The 14,898-nt window shown below is 38.1% G+C and overlaps 1 protein-coding gene across 2 annotated transcripts in view; it reads right to left on the reverse strand.

Annotated features, from left to right (window-relative positions):
* The window catches only part of L2HGDH (L-2-hydroxyglutarate dehydrogenase), a 45,157-nt gene that overhangs the window by 5,303 nt on the left and 24,956 nt on the right, over positions 1-14,898 (reverse strand). For both annotated transcript variants that reach the window (XM_047861674.1, XM_047861673.1), the window contains 3 exons: positions 12,026-12,193; positions 10,914-11,071; positions 9,308-9,439 (listed from right to left, as the gene is read on the reverse strand). In XM_047861674.1, the coding sequence (XP_047717630.1) occupies positions 9,308-9,439; positions 10,914-11,071; positions 12,026-12,193 (458 nt within the window). The remainder of the gene's footprint in view (positions 1-9,307; positions 9,440-10,913; positions 11,072-12,025; positions 12,194-14,898) is intronic.

Here is a 14,898-nt window from a genome sequence, read left to right on the forward strand (position 1 = left end):
GGTTCACTTACAAATGAAAATAAATCCTACTTAACCTAAAAAAAAAAAAAAAAAAAAAAGACTACCTCCCTTGAAACTGTTCAGAAAACACAGTTTGAAAACAGCTGCCTTAGGGGTGCCTAGCTGGCCCAATTAGCAGAGCATGCAACTCTTGATCTTAGAGTTGTGAGTTCAAGCCCCATGTTGGGCACAGAGCTTACTTTAAAGAAAATAATAATTTTTAAAAAAGAGAAAAAAAATAGCTGTCTTATACACACCACAAGACTCAACAAATAAGGCAACCATATTAAACATTTTTAATGATTCTGGGCCAATGAAGAGAAGTACTTGAGGAGGACAGAATAGGAGATCACTGCCCTCTAATGATAATAAGATAATGATAATAATAATAATAATAATATGCTATTTACTAAGTGCTTTCTCTGTATTAGGAATTCTAATTGTGACAACAACTGTAAGAGGCTGATACAAGTATATATTTAACAGCAAAGAAATAGATTAAATAAGCTGCCTGAAGTCACAGAGCTATCCTATTCATTTGTAAAGAGGTAAATAAGAATTACAACAAGGGTGAAAGATTCTATAATAAAGGTAAATATTCTTACAGAAGGCTGCAAGGAATCTGGACAGGAGTTTTGAGGTGTAAGTATTTCCAAGTAAGAATCAGATACAACACACAGAACATAAAAAGAACTGGACTGATGCTAAGATGTCTTAAAGATACGTATCAACTGACACACCATGTTATCAGTCAGCACGCACTCCACTTTGTACATTCTGTTTTTGTAGCTTATCGCAACCCATCAAAGCAGCATTTGCCCTTCTTTTCCTGAACAATGCTGCTGTTGCTGTTAAGAGCACCTCCAAGAGTTTTCTTGTTCCACTCCTTTTATCTGGTAGAAGGCCAACATGGAGGGGGCACAGAGTGGCATGACCAGCCGTTGATGTTTAGTGAAGAAAACAAAACTTTTTTTTCTTACAGAGGTTTAGTTAGTACATTCCCCTAACTTTCCCTTTTAAGCAAAAATAAGTTAATACTGATTAACTACAGTTACAAATGTGTCTCATATTTATTTCTCTTACAAACACCAATTATCTTCAGTGTCCCCTCCTGCCCAAATGTTCAAAACCTATAATCCAAACTGTAAAAAACAATATACAATATTGTTTTTCTAAGGATCTCACTTTAGCTCAAGCTAAAGTTAACTATTTCACATGAAATGTTTAAAATTTTTTTTTAATGTTTATTTATTTTTGAGAGAGACAAAGCACGAGCTGGGAAGGGGCAGAGGGAGAAGGAGACACAGAATCCAAAGCAGGCTCCAGTCTGTGAGCTAGGGGCACAGAGCCTGCTGAGAGGCTGGAACCCATGACTGTGAGATCACGACCTGAGCCAAAGTTGGAGGCTCAACCGACTGAGCCATCCAGGTGCCCCTAACATGAAATGTATACCAAATTCTTCAGGTTTCCTCTTCAGCACTTAATGCAACTTCAGGGTTTTTCTTTGCACGATTACATACAGGCATTCCCCCTCAGAACACCTCAGCTTGAGATGAGTATTATCACTTGAAATTTCAGGTAAGATAAGCCATAAATTTCTTAAGGGTCAGCATCTTCTACAACACCCCTACCTCACCCTCATGTCTAGATTTGTGCCTTGTGTATAGTAAGTACTCAGTAAGACTAGAAACTTAATTTTTTAACTTCTAATTCTTTAAAACTCCATTTTAATAGCTGAAAGAACAATTTAGTAAATTTAGTATTTGTTAATTCAGCTACATTTAATTGTTTAGAGCTATCTGTAGCTATGTATTTTGCCCTATCTGTGGCTAAATTTAATGGGAATATAAGTTCTAGATGCTTAAATATGTCTAGAAACAAAAGGTGAATACGAGGGGTGCCTTGGTGGTTCAGTTGGTTGAGTGTCCCACTCTTGATTTCGGCTCCAGTCATGGTCCAAGGGACGAGGGATTGAGCGCTACGTTGGGCTCTGTGCTGTGTCAAGTCTGCTTAAGATTCTCTCTCTCTCCCTCCATCCCTCTCCCATTTGTGCATACTGTCTCTCTAAAAAAAATTTTTTTTAATGTTTATTTATTTTTTGAGTTAGAGAGAGACAGAACACGAGTAGGGGAGGAGCAGAGGGAGGGAGACACAGAATATGAAACAGGCTCCAGGCTCTGAGCTGTCCACACAGAGCCTGACGCAGGACTTGAACTCATGAACCATGAGATCATAACCTGAGGCGAAGTGGGACGCTTAACTGACTGAGGCACCCAGGCGCCCGCTCTCTCTCTAAAATGAAAAACAACATAGGGGCGTCTCAGTAGCTCAGTCAGTTAAGCATCCAACTCTATTTCGGCTCAGGTAAGGATCTCATGGTTTGTGAGATCAAGCCCCACATTGGGCTCAGAGCTGGCAGCCCAGAGCCTGCTTGGTGTTCTCTCTCTCCCTCTCTCCCTGCCCCTCTCCTGCTCTCAATCTCTCTCTTTCAAAATAAATAAACCTTAAATTTTTTTTTAATAAAAAAAACTAATATGTAACTAATGGCATTCCTTCCTCTGAAAAGTGCTGTATTTATTGCTATATTGTTCTGTGGCAGGCATTAACCTGTAGCTAGAAAAGAACTATGAAAGGCTAAAACTGATGTCTTTGACCAGTTCCAAATAGGACAACTTAGTATTTTATAAAACTCACCATGGGATCTACTGTTAATCTAAAAATAGAAGTTCGCATGAGCATATTGTATGGGGAAAGTAAACTACTCCATCTTAATTTCCAAACATGAAGGAAGAGTATTTTTGTTACTTATCTTCACCTTAGCTGGATTGTGACAAGAGAATATGGTTTTTCTATGCCCAGTTTTTGAATTTTGTTGAGAACCTGATTTAGGGATTAGAGCTTTTGAGTCTCTGTAAATATTTTCTGAGGGCTTGAACAATACAAGCAGTTTGTAATGGGGTTTGGGGAGTTCTATACATCCATTCAATCAAGAGTTTTAATTGTGTTATTCAAATCTTCTAATATTTTATCTGCTTGATCTACCTTCTATCAACAGACATGTCTTAAAATCACCCACCACAATTGTGGATTTGTTGATTTCTGCTTGCAGTTATGTCCATTTTTGTTCTCTTTTTTCATATCTCTGTTATATGCAGCAAGTTTATAGCGACCTTCTTTATCTCTAACAATTTTTGCCTTAGACTGTATTTTATCTGAAATGACCCAGTATTTATCTTTCTTCCAATAAGCCATTTGCCTAGCACATAGATGCATTTTTTAATCCAGTATGACAATTTCTGCCTTAACTATTAAGTACACTTACATTTATTGTAATCACCAATAAGTTTGATTTCTACTATATTATGCTATTTAAGCTGATTTTTCTGAGTTTTTCTCATCTCATTTCTTGGCTTATTGAATATTCTCTATTTTTCTTTCCTCCTGTACTAAATTGTAAGTTATATAATCTATTTCCATTCTTGTATTTCGTTTACTTATGAGATGGGATTCACCGTGCATCCTGTGAATCTTATGTCATTTTGCCAATTCTAGGAATTTCTCAAATACTCCTCTGCAAAGTATTGCCTCTTTTCAATTTCTCTGGAAATCCTATGAGATAGAGTCTGGAATCTTCTCATTTTCTTCTCTTTTAATTTCTACGTCATGCACCTTTATCTTGCAATGTTCTCTAAATTCTTCAGATTTATCTTTCAACTTATTAATTTTCTTTTAAGGTAGGTCTTACCAACTTAGTCATTTGAGTTTTAAAATTTAAGAAGTATATTTTTCTATTCTAGAAATTCTAATTAGTTGGTTTCCAAATTTGCTCAGATTTTGGGGTGGAAGGGGTGTCTTATTCTTTTTCATGTTTTCTGTTCCTTTTTGTTTTTAATTCACTGGGTTATTTTATGGTTTCTGATATTACTATTAACCATTTAAATTCACTAGGTTACTTTATGGTTTCTAATATTACTATTACCCAAAGTTATTAGGGGTCTAATTCTGGTATTTATTCTATGTGCTTATTCTCACTCATGGTGCTTTGTAATATTTGATGGCGTCCTGTTCAGCAGGACTTTATCTGGGGGAATACTATACAGGATGGGTTGAGGTTATGTCCTCCATGGAGGTTTTACATTTGCTTCTATCCAGTGCTCCAGAAGTATTACCATCCTTGGAGCACTTTTTTTTTTTTATGGATATTTTTAAACACATACAAAAGTAAAATGAATAGCATAATGAACTGCTATGTATATATTACCTAGTATCAACAATAATCAACACCCAGCTAATTCTGTTTCATCTACATCTCCACTCACTGTCCACCTCTCTTCACTGGATTATTTTAAAGCAAATCTTAGATAGCATATCATTTTACTTCATTTCTTTTTAAAGGATTCTTAAAGGGGTGCCTGGGTGGCTCAGTTGGTTAAGCGTCTGACTTGATTTCGGCTCAGGTCATAATCTCACAGTTCATGAGTCTGGGCCCCTGTGTTGGGCTCCGTGCTGACAGCTCAGAATCTGCTTGGGATTCTTCCTCTGCCCCTCCTCTGCTCACACATACATGTGCACATTCTCTCTCTCTTTCAAAATAAATAAATAAACATTAAAAAATCATAAAAATAAAAGGATTCTTAAAAATAATAATTCAAAAAAAAAATAATAATAATAATTCAAAACTAGTAATTGCTTTGTATCAGTAATACTTAGTCTGAGGTCAAATTACCCTGATTGTCACTGTCTCTAATTTGTTTAAAGTGAGAGAGAGAGAAATGGTTAGTTTGAAGCAGGACCTGAACAAGCTGGATTTACTTTTTTTTTTTAAAGTAATCTTTACACCCAACGTGAGGCTGGAACTCATGACCTGGGGATTAAGAGTCACATGCTCAGGGTGCCTGGGTAGCTCAGTCAGTTAAGCACCGAACTTTTGGTTTCAGCTCAGGTCATGATCTCACGGTTTGTGGGTTCAAGCCCCAGGTTGGGCTCTGCACTGACAGGGCAGAGCCTGCTTGGGATTCTCTCTCTCCCTCTCTCTCTGTCCGTCCCCAATGTGCTGTCTCTGACTCTCTTAAAATAAATAAACTTAAAAAAAAATAAAACAAAAAAAGTCACATGCTTTACAAACTGAGCCAGCCAGGTACCCCTGGATCTGCTTTAAAAAAAAAAATTTTTTTTAACGTTTATTTATTTTTGAGATAGAGAAAGACAGAGCACGAATAGGGGAGGGTCAGAGAGAGAGGGAGACACAGAATCTGAAACAGGCTCCAGGCTCTAAGCTGTCAGCACAGAGCCCAACGCGGGGCTCAAACTCACAGACTGTGAGATCATGACCTGAGCCGAAGTCAGATGCTTAACCGACTGAGCCACCCAGGTGCCCCCTGGATCTACTTTTTTTTTTTTTTCCAACGTTTTTATTTATTTTTGGGACAGAGAGAGACAGAGCATGAACGGGGGAGGGGATGCTCGGGGGAGGGGCAGAGAGAGAGGGAGACACAGAATCGGAAACAGGCTCCAGGCTCTGAGCCATCAGCCCAGAGCCCGACGCGGGGCTCGAACTCACGGACCGTGAGATCGTGACCTGGCTGAAGTCCGACGCTTAACCGACTGTGCCACCCAGGCGCCCCGTGGATCTACTTTTTAAGTTAACTTCTTAGTTTAAGGTTCCTAGATCAAGTGGTGGTACAAAGTCAAACTCTAAGCACTTGTGAGGGCGGGCCCAGGGTTCTAAATTTTTAGAGGAGATTGCACCTATCCATCATTGCCTCTACCCCCAAGGTCAGGACAGACAATATTCCTTAACACTTTCTGGTGCTAAGGGGATTTTTTTTTTTTTTTCTAGACTTCCTTTTCACTGAGGGTATAGCCCTTCAAGAGTCCCTGGCTTTATACAGGGGTCTCAGTTCCAAGTTTGTACCTTTTATATATAAGCCTTCTTCCCAGCACTTGAGTTGCAGTTAAAACATATGTCCCTAATGTTTTATATCTTGCTCTACGTGGCAGATACATGAACTTATACGATTGCCAAAATCCGTTGAGCACTTAAGATCTGCATATTTTACTGTATGTAAATCATGTATCAATTAAAAATAAAACTGTTATATTTATATCAAAATCAGCAAATCTAACCCCCTTCCACCCAGAATAGCATCAGCACCAATTCCTCTTAGTACATGGGTTTTCAATTTCCTTTTTTGCTTTTGCTCCTGGGATGCCCCTTGTTTTGTTGCATTCACAGCTATATGTATTTCAAGGGATTTTTATATTTTCTCCAGACTCTGGTATTTTGTAGTATAAGGGTTGCCCAACTCTAGACTAGATGTTCCCAACCAAGGGAGATTTTGCCCCCTGGGGGACATTTGGCAATGTCTGGAGACATTTTTGGTTGTAACTAGGACAGTACTGCTGGCATTTAGTGGGTAGAGGCTAGAGGTGCTGCTAAACATTCCACAATGAACTGAACAGTCTCCTATAGCAAAGAATTATTTGGGCCAAAATTTTAGTAGTGCCAAGATTGAGAAACCTTGATCTAGATCACTTTAATTATAGAACTGTTTGGCTTTCACCTTTGCATTTCACAATGACATAGTATAGTTTTAGCTATCACTCACCATAAAAACATCTTGCTTAAAAATTTACAATTCCTCAAATAAGACATTTTTTAAAATAAAGAAAGGGTGGGAAGAAAAAGAAGATCTTGGCATGTGTGCCTTCATCTTTTATGCTCTTACTGCTGTTAGATTACCACGTCAAATTTATCACAGAACAAATTAAAGGACTTCATAGATAAAAATTAAGAACCTTAGAGATCATCATTTAACAATGACAAATTTATATACCTAACACATGTACTTGACAGATTATAACTTTACACTCCAATCCAATGTTCACTGGTCAATTATCGCCCCAAATGCTCTGGCTAAGCAGAAAGAAGTCACGCTGGATGCCCTTTGGTTTTGCTTTTTGGAATTTTTTTGGATGCCCTTTGGTGGCAATTTAAGGACACTCTCTTGAGCTAAACATCCCGCTGAAAGTGTGGCTTCAGTTCTCTTACTATCTAAAACTGCTTAATATGCTTCTGCCTCAATATTAATGATAGAGCATTTATGGTTCCACTGCACTGAGCTGCAAGACAGGTAGGACTTAAGCTTCATAATGCGGGAAAGTCTATCGATCTGATTTTATTATGATGACTTAATACTGCAGGCATATACCAAGGCACAGAGAATAACATAACAAACACCTATTTTCTTACCAAAGAGCTTAAGAAATAAAGCTTATAAATATGACAGAAACCCCCTGTGGAGCTCTCTGATCCCATCCCTTCCTCTCACGAGAGGTAACCACTCTACTGCATTAGGTGACTCCCATGTTTATTACTATTTTCACATGGTATATAGAATCCCTAAACTATATATGACATTGTTTAAACTGATATAAATGCTATCAAATATATTTTCTACAACTTCCATTTTGTTACTAATAATTTCCTTCTTTTAAATGGAAGGTTTTTTGTTTGTTTGTTTTTGAGAGAGAGAAAGAGACAGAGTACAAGCTGGGAGGGACAGAGATAGAGGGGACACAGAATCCGAAGCAGGCTCCAGGCTCTGAGCTGTCAGCACAGAGCCCAATGCGGGGCCTCGAACTCACCAGCCATGAGATCATGACCTGAGTCGAAGTCGGACATTTACCGACTGAGCCACTCAGGCGCCCCAAATTTCTTCCTTTTAATAGCTACAGGAATTAAGGGAAAGATGGAATTGCTGAATGTGTTCAGCTTCTCTGTCTCCAAAGAGAAACTCTCTGATTGGGTTAAATTTGTCCCTAAATGTAACCTGTCTACAGTGCTGTGTGTCGTTTTCTACTACATGCTAATGAAACTGGAAAATGAAATTCACACCCTTACACTCAGAGACAGCAATATTCACTAAAACCCAGTTCTACCATATGAAACCCACTGGTTGAAAGAGTTTTCCCCAGGCTTCTATGAAAGGGTGGTAATAGAATATGGGTACTGAATTCACTGCAACTGTTTATATACAGAATTCACGATGTCCACCTATTGTGTTATTCAAGGAATATTAACAGCAGTAACAGATGCCAGATTTGATTAATATATTTTCAGATATAAAACATAACAAGTCTACTAAGGCAGACCACTGAAAACACAAAAGGCTTTTTTTTATAGGTGAGTGAAAGAAAGGAAAGCCTAGATATTTTTATCCCTGCCATTTCAAGAGGTGAGTAGAAGGGATGAGAGAGATAAGAGTAAAAACATTAGCTGGGTTTTAATAGTTCTTCTAAGGATTCAAAGAGGCTGGTCTGAGAATGATACATTAGTGTCAGATTTAGACCAGGACACTTAGCTCCCCTAAGGGAGACAGCTGACATGATTATTGCTCTCTTCCCAGGCAAGTTCAGCAGCTGTTCCTCAGAAGACAGACATTCAGTGCCCTAGAGTTTCACGGAGGGATGGATTCACAGAGAGAGAGTACTTCAAAGTACACTGCTGATTAGGCCTAACAGTAGCTTGGCCAGGGAAAAAGGTGAACATCCTAAAATATCACCAAATGGAAAAAGAAAATTGGCTTGGGTGGTATTTAGGACAATGTGCAGCTCAAGTCAAGAGAGCCTTTTATCCTTGAGAAAAAAGTTATCCTTCCTTTTTAAGTTATCCTTCCTTGGCCCCACATTGCTGCAGCACTAAGACTCAGACTGTTACCACATTCTTCCCACTTTTGTCCTCCAACTAGAGTCCCTGAGTGGAGTAGGGCCCAAGAAAGAACAAAAGAGGAAGAGAGGAAGCAGGTAAGATGTCATGTATGGGAGTATGTCTAACAGGTTGTAAAATGTAATCAAAATGTAATTTTTTATGTGTTTATTACCTAATCAGTTAATATAGCGATCAATGATCTCATACAGAGTTTAAATCAAATGGCTTTGCAATGACAAGAGTAAGTAGCCAGGAAGATTAAAAAATTTCAGGCAAGATATTTTTATCGTGATACCTAGACATGAAGGCAAAAGTGGCATCACAATACAGCTGCAGTGGAGATTTGAGTTTAATGCTGTAAAGTGGTCTAGAAAATTATAAATGAACCTAGTTCAGGCACCAAGGGGCACGAAGCAGCAAGGCCCAATGCATGCGATGAAAAGGGAATTCAACAACTTGCTGGGAAAGAGAGGACACACAAAGATTCACTGGGTACGCTGACTCTGAAAGTATGCTTACCGAATCACCAAGTCAGAACCACCTGCCAAATTCACATAGGTCATGACCATATTTGCAATCCTTATAGCTTTTCCTTACCTAAGTATATCACTGACAGTAATTTCAGGGATAAACTTTTGAAGGTGCTTCACTGTTGCACTGAGAAAACAGGCTTTATACATTTCATTAACTCCGTAGGAAAAATTCTGGAACACCAGTTTAATCAAGCCACTGAAAGCAAAAAATTTAAAATCTTTATGAGAGAAAGGAATTCTTTATTACTATAAAACATCTTTACAACTATGAGATTTTTAGGGGGGCGGCATCACAGAAATGTAGGCAAAGTCAGAAAAAAACACGTATTAAAAGAAAATCAACTTTTGGCCAATATAAGAAGGAAACGTCATCAAAGGAATACCTTCCAAACTTAAATTCCCAGGGAATGCTGGTTTCAAGCTAGATTCTATGAAGCCTGCCAACAGCAAGGTTTTCTTTTCTTTTCTTTTCTTTTTTTAATTAAAATTCAAGTTAGTCAATATATAGTGTGGTATTGGTTTCAGGAACAGAATTTAGCGATGATTCATCACTTACATATTAACACCCAGTGCTCATCCCAACAAGTGCCCTCCTTAATGCCCATCACCCATTTAGACCATCCTCCCACCCAACACACTGCCATTAACCCTCAGTTTGTCTCTGTATTTAAGAGTTTCTTATGGTTTGCCTCCCTCTCTCTTTTTATCTTATTTTTCCTTCCTTTCTCCTATGTTCATCTGTTTTGTTTCTTAAATTTCACATCTGAGTGAAATCATATGATATTTTTCTTTCTCTGACTGACTTATTTTGCTTAGCATAATACACTCTAGCTCCATCCATGTTGTAACAGGTTTACTAATGCAAATGTTAGGTGCTTTCGAAGCCACACCTAAAAGGCATTAACAGATCTTTAGATCAGAGCCATTAAGCAAGTGGAATATTTACCCTACTTTTCTTTGGTCAGCCAGAGGTAAAATATTCCAGATCCTCCAGCCAGACTCTACAGAGCCTATGTAAATGTATATGTATTTTTACAAGCACACTTGCTGGGAAGCCCCACCCTAAAACCTGTTTCATAATCAGTGAAGGGTGAAACTCTAGTATAGCTTAATAAGCTTTCTACTGATTTTGATGTAAAACTGTAGAGCGCAACATTATTAAAAGGACCAAACAAAATATCTCACTGAGTAGTTCTTACAACCATAAAGAATCTGCCATACAGGTCAACACAATTCATCGTCAGTTTTCCACAAAAGGAAACAACACTGGTTATCAGCAATTTCTCCAGTGTTTTTCAAAATGATGGTGACTGGTTGGAAATGATCTTATCAAAGTAAGCCATCTACTGATTTTGAAAGAAACTTTTTTTTTTTTTTTTCAAACTCAACTAAAAGATTAGCCAAACAAGATTTGGGTTGTCAGATATGTGTTTGGCTCCTGGTCTTGTTTTTTTGACCAAGACACCACCCTGGCTCATCAGAATTTTCTTTAAGTAGTTAAAACATTACGTGTATTACATGAAACTCTGAATCCAGATTAATTAAAAAAAAATCAACATACCAATCACAAATAAGAGGATTTACGCAATAAACAGAATTATCAAGAAAGACAAAATTTCCCATCTTAAAAATATAAGCATATAAAATCTTTTTTAAGTAAATAAAGTTACCTCTTGATAATTACATCCATAATATCTCTGGCACTGAAGTCAAAGGGTCTGTAGCCCTCTCGTTTAAAGGCAAGAACTGCATTAGGCCCTAGCCAAATACTGCCATCCATCCTTGGTGTGAAATGAACCCCTAGGAAAGGAAACCGGCTATCTGGGACCTATAGATTTAACATGGTAAAGAGTTATTAGCCCCACTTCAAACTGCATTCTATTAAACATGCAAACATGCAACTGGTAATATAAAACACTTTCTTCCCATGCATTTAATTTGCATTACTTTTGATCTGCTACTCAGATATTTCTTTCTATGTATACACACTTCTGCCTAGAAATGCCACACAGGAAACACTGATACTATTGATACCAATATACACTGTCCCATGTGTTCCTCTTTCTAGGTTGAAATAAAAAGAGAGAGACAGAGAGAGAAAGACAGAGAACCGTCCTAGTTCAGGTTACTCCCCACTTCCCAGCCCCTCACCCACCAACTAGCAATTATGTGTCTGGCAAGTAAAATCTCAGAGCTGTCAGAAAAAGAACACACATTTACAGTACAGGCTTTTGGAAAGTGGAAATGCAATAGGTTAAGGCAGATGAAATGTATGTTTTGGCACCATCAAAAACATTAAATAGCTGAATAGTGGCAATTTCACCTGGTTCAACCCAGTAGTTCCAGAGAGAATGAATTCTTCATTTAAATGGTTCTGTCTATACCATGAAACTATAGTAACCACATCCCCTTTCCTGCACCTATCGATAATGAACTAAGAAAGACAGCTGGGTATCTGGGCATCTTGTAAGGGAAAGTTCCCTTATGAGTGCCCCTTTCATCAGAAAGGAGGAAGAATTAGGTTCCTTCTTGATAGCCCTTCCTGAGGTGCACTCATGCTTTCTAGAGACATGCACTTGTGGGCAGTTAATTATAATTTCATAACTCTGATTTTAGGATAAAGATTTAAAGATTTAATGACAAAAGAAACAGGTGAAAGACTTGCCCAAAAGGCCCTTCAAAATAGCTCTTACTTCTGACCCAAGTAAAAGTTTTTGTTTCATTTCCTTTTTGCCCATAGTCATCTTGAGAAGGGTAAGAAGGCAGAAACATCATTACCTACCGGATAAATATTTCCTTTTACAAGATAGCATTTTTCTGGCTTCAAAATCAGGTAATCTCCTCGGAATGGCACAATTTGAGGATCAGGATCACAGCCACTCAGCTCTGAAATACGGTCAGAGTAAAGTCCTGCACATGTCACCACATACTGACACTGAACTTCCTCTCCCTAGTGCAAAAGAAAATATGAGTAGAAAGCAATGAGGAGAAAAATAGGTCAAGGGGGGTAAAAGATGACAGAAAAGATAATAAGGGTACAGAAATGAACTTTTCTCTATTTCTTTTAAAAGAGGAAATCAAATACAGGTATCAGCAAAATAAGTTCTGCAGCATTTAGGTAGCAGCTAGAAACTTACGGTAGTGGCACGTAGGAGGATGTCACCTTAAATTTTATACTTTAGAGATACAATCAATGACCCTGGAAGGATACTTAAATTAGACAAACACACACTCCTATTTTACTAAGACCTAGCATCAAACTTAACTATTTGCTATATTAAGAAACAAACTTCATTTAGCTGGATGGTTCCCCCCAATTTGGCCTCTTCTGTATTTCAGACAGCTTCTCCCATCTTATCTAGGAGTTAACCCTGTTGCTCTCAGGTTGCTCACACTCAATAATCTAGCTCAATTCCAACTGTATCCTACCCATCAACCGATTTCTCCTTCCTGATCAATATCTGCTTTGCAAATTGAGGCTATGTTTGAAATGTTATCCTTTCAGTCCACATTTACTGAGAACACACACTATCGTCAAGGTTTGCTTTAGTGACTAGGAGACCACTAATCTTAGGCTGTTTGCATTTTCCCATACATTTTATTTTGTGATCATCTGCATATTTTTCTGCCTTATCCTGCCAGGGTTAGTCAATTTGCCACCCTATTTCCTAAATGGTTTCCTTTAACCCCAATTCCCCACTATACTTTAATTCCCATCTCTTTAATTTTTACAGAGTAAACAACTAGCACCTCCTTGCTCCAAGTAATTTGCTGTCCCTAGACTTCTTTCCCAGACAACCTGTTTCTGAAGCCTCAGAGTTCTTACCTGTCTCAACAACATTTCTTTCCAGCCCCTATTGATTCAGCCTTATTCTATCTTTACATCCTATTTTTGCCTAGCTGCAAAGGTAAGCCTCTTTTTTTTTTTTAAGTTTAGTTATTTATTTTGAGAGACAGAAAGCGGGGGAGGGGCAGAAAGGGAAAGAGAATTCCAAGCAGGCTCCGCGCTGACAACACAGAGCCCTATGCAGAGCTCGAACCCACAACTGTGAGATCATGACCCGAGCAGAAATCAAGAGTCAGGAGGCTTAATTGACTGAGTCATCCACCCACCCCTAGCTTCTTTTCGAGTTATACAACTCACACTTCAGACAAAAGTCAGATGAAACTTTTTTGTAATGAAGTCAAATTAGCTAGACTAAACCATAATAGTTTAAAAACCCTTGAAGTCAAAAGAGCTATGTCAACAAAAACAAAAAATGCCTTCTTTTAAATAGGTTCATATCTTTCCTGTTCATCTAGAGTTATACCAGAAGTACAAGAAAGATTTTTATGTGATATAAATTTACTAGTTCCTACTTGAAAGGTCAGCAATTCTTTTGTTCTTGCAACATAAATTGTAAATACAACTCTAGATAAATGTAAAGATAAGAGAATTTGTAGAATGGTACCAGTATGCAACAACCTAGAAGTTCTCTTTACAAAACTCAAGGAACAATTCCAAAGGAAGAAATGACTAAAACCTATCATAGGTCCCTGAAATCATCTTATGCTACACATGAAATAATAACTAAATTCAGTAATACATTAATTTCACATCCAAAATGGAGATTTAGATAAACAGTGAATGATGTATTTGTTCAAACAAAAATCTCTTTTAAAAAAACAAACTATGCATCTCTATTGCTATTTCAGAAGTAAAACAAACTTTTTCCTAATATGTATAAATCTTTAGTTTGCAAAACCTCTCCCCCCAAATTTATTAATTTAATCTCTTTAACCTCTCATAAAAGCACAGAAGTTCAATTTGATAAGCTGACTCAAAATTTTTACATTATATCTAACTATACTAAAAGTAAATGCCCAAATAAAAGGCAACAGTTATAGCATCTGGGGTTGAAATACATACTCACTGGCATCCCAGAGGCCCCTGCATATCCTCCATCACATGATGCCATACTCTAGTGAAGATGGCCCTTCGATGAGGGCAAGGGTAGAAACAGACTTTTAATCCTTCTTTGAATGGAAATCTTAGATGCACTGTCACCTGGGCCACATGACCCAGTGGATCTGATGGTAATCAGGGTGTCTATGGCAAATAGTGATGTCTTATGGAGACTTTGCTAGGTCCCTATAGCCAAATCACAGCACAGAACTTTAGGATTTTGGAGGAGTTATACCATCCTCTGCAGATAACTGTCTTCCTTTTGAGAAAGTACTTCTGGCTTTGACTCAACACTTGACCACAGGTCACTAAGTTACCATGTGAACTACTCATTATTAACTGTATGTTGTCTGACTCACCAAGCCACGAAATTGGGTGTGTACAGCAGTACCCTGTCATCAAGGGGTAGCAGAATATACAAGATTAGGGTTGTGCAGGTCCTGCAGGCACACATAGACTGTGGAGGCAGGTGGCTCAAATTCCCATGGCCCCTAGTCCTGCTAAATTACTTCCTCCTTCTCAAGCTGCTCCTGTGGCCCTATGAGAAGTTCTCCATGATCAGTTGACCAAAGAAGAAAAACTACAGGCTTGATTTACAAATAGTTCTGCACACAACATTCTGGCACTGGAAAGTAAACAGCTACAAACCAGAGTCCCACTCAGGAGTGACCCTAAAAGACTGCAGAGAAAGGAAATCTTCCTGGTAGGCA

Source organism: Prionailurus viverrinus, chromosome B3 (genome assembly GCF_022837055.1).
Source record: "Prionailurus viverrinus isolate Anna chromosome B3, UM_Priviv_1.0, whole genome shotgun sequence".
Classification (NCBI taxonomy): domain Eukaryota; kingdom Metazoa; phylum Chordata; class Mammalia; order Carnivora; family Felidae; genus Prionailurus; species Prionailurus viverrinus.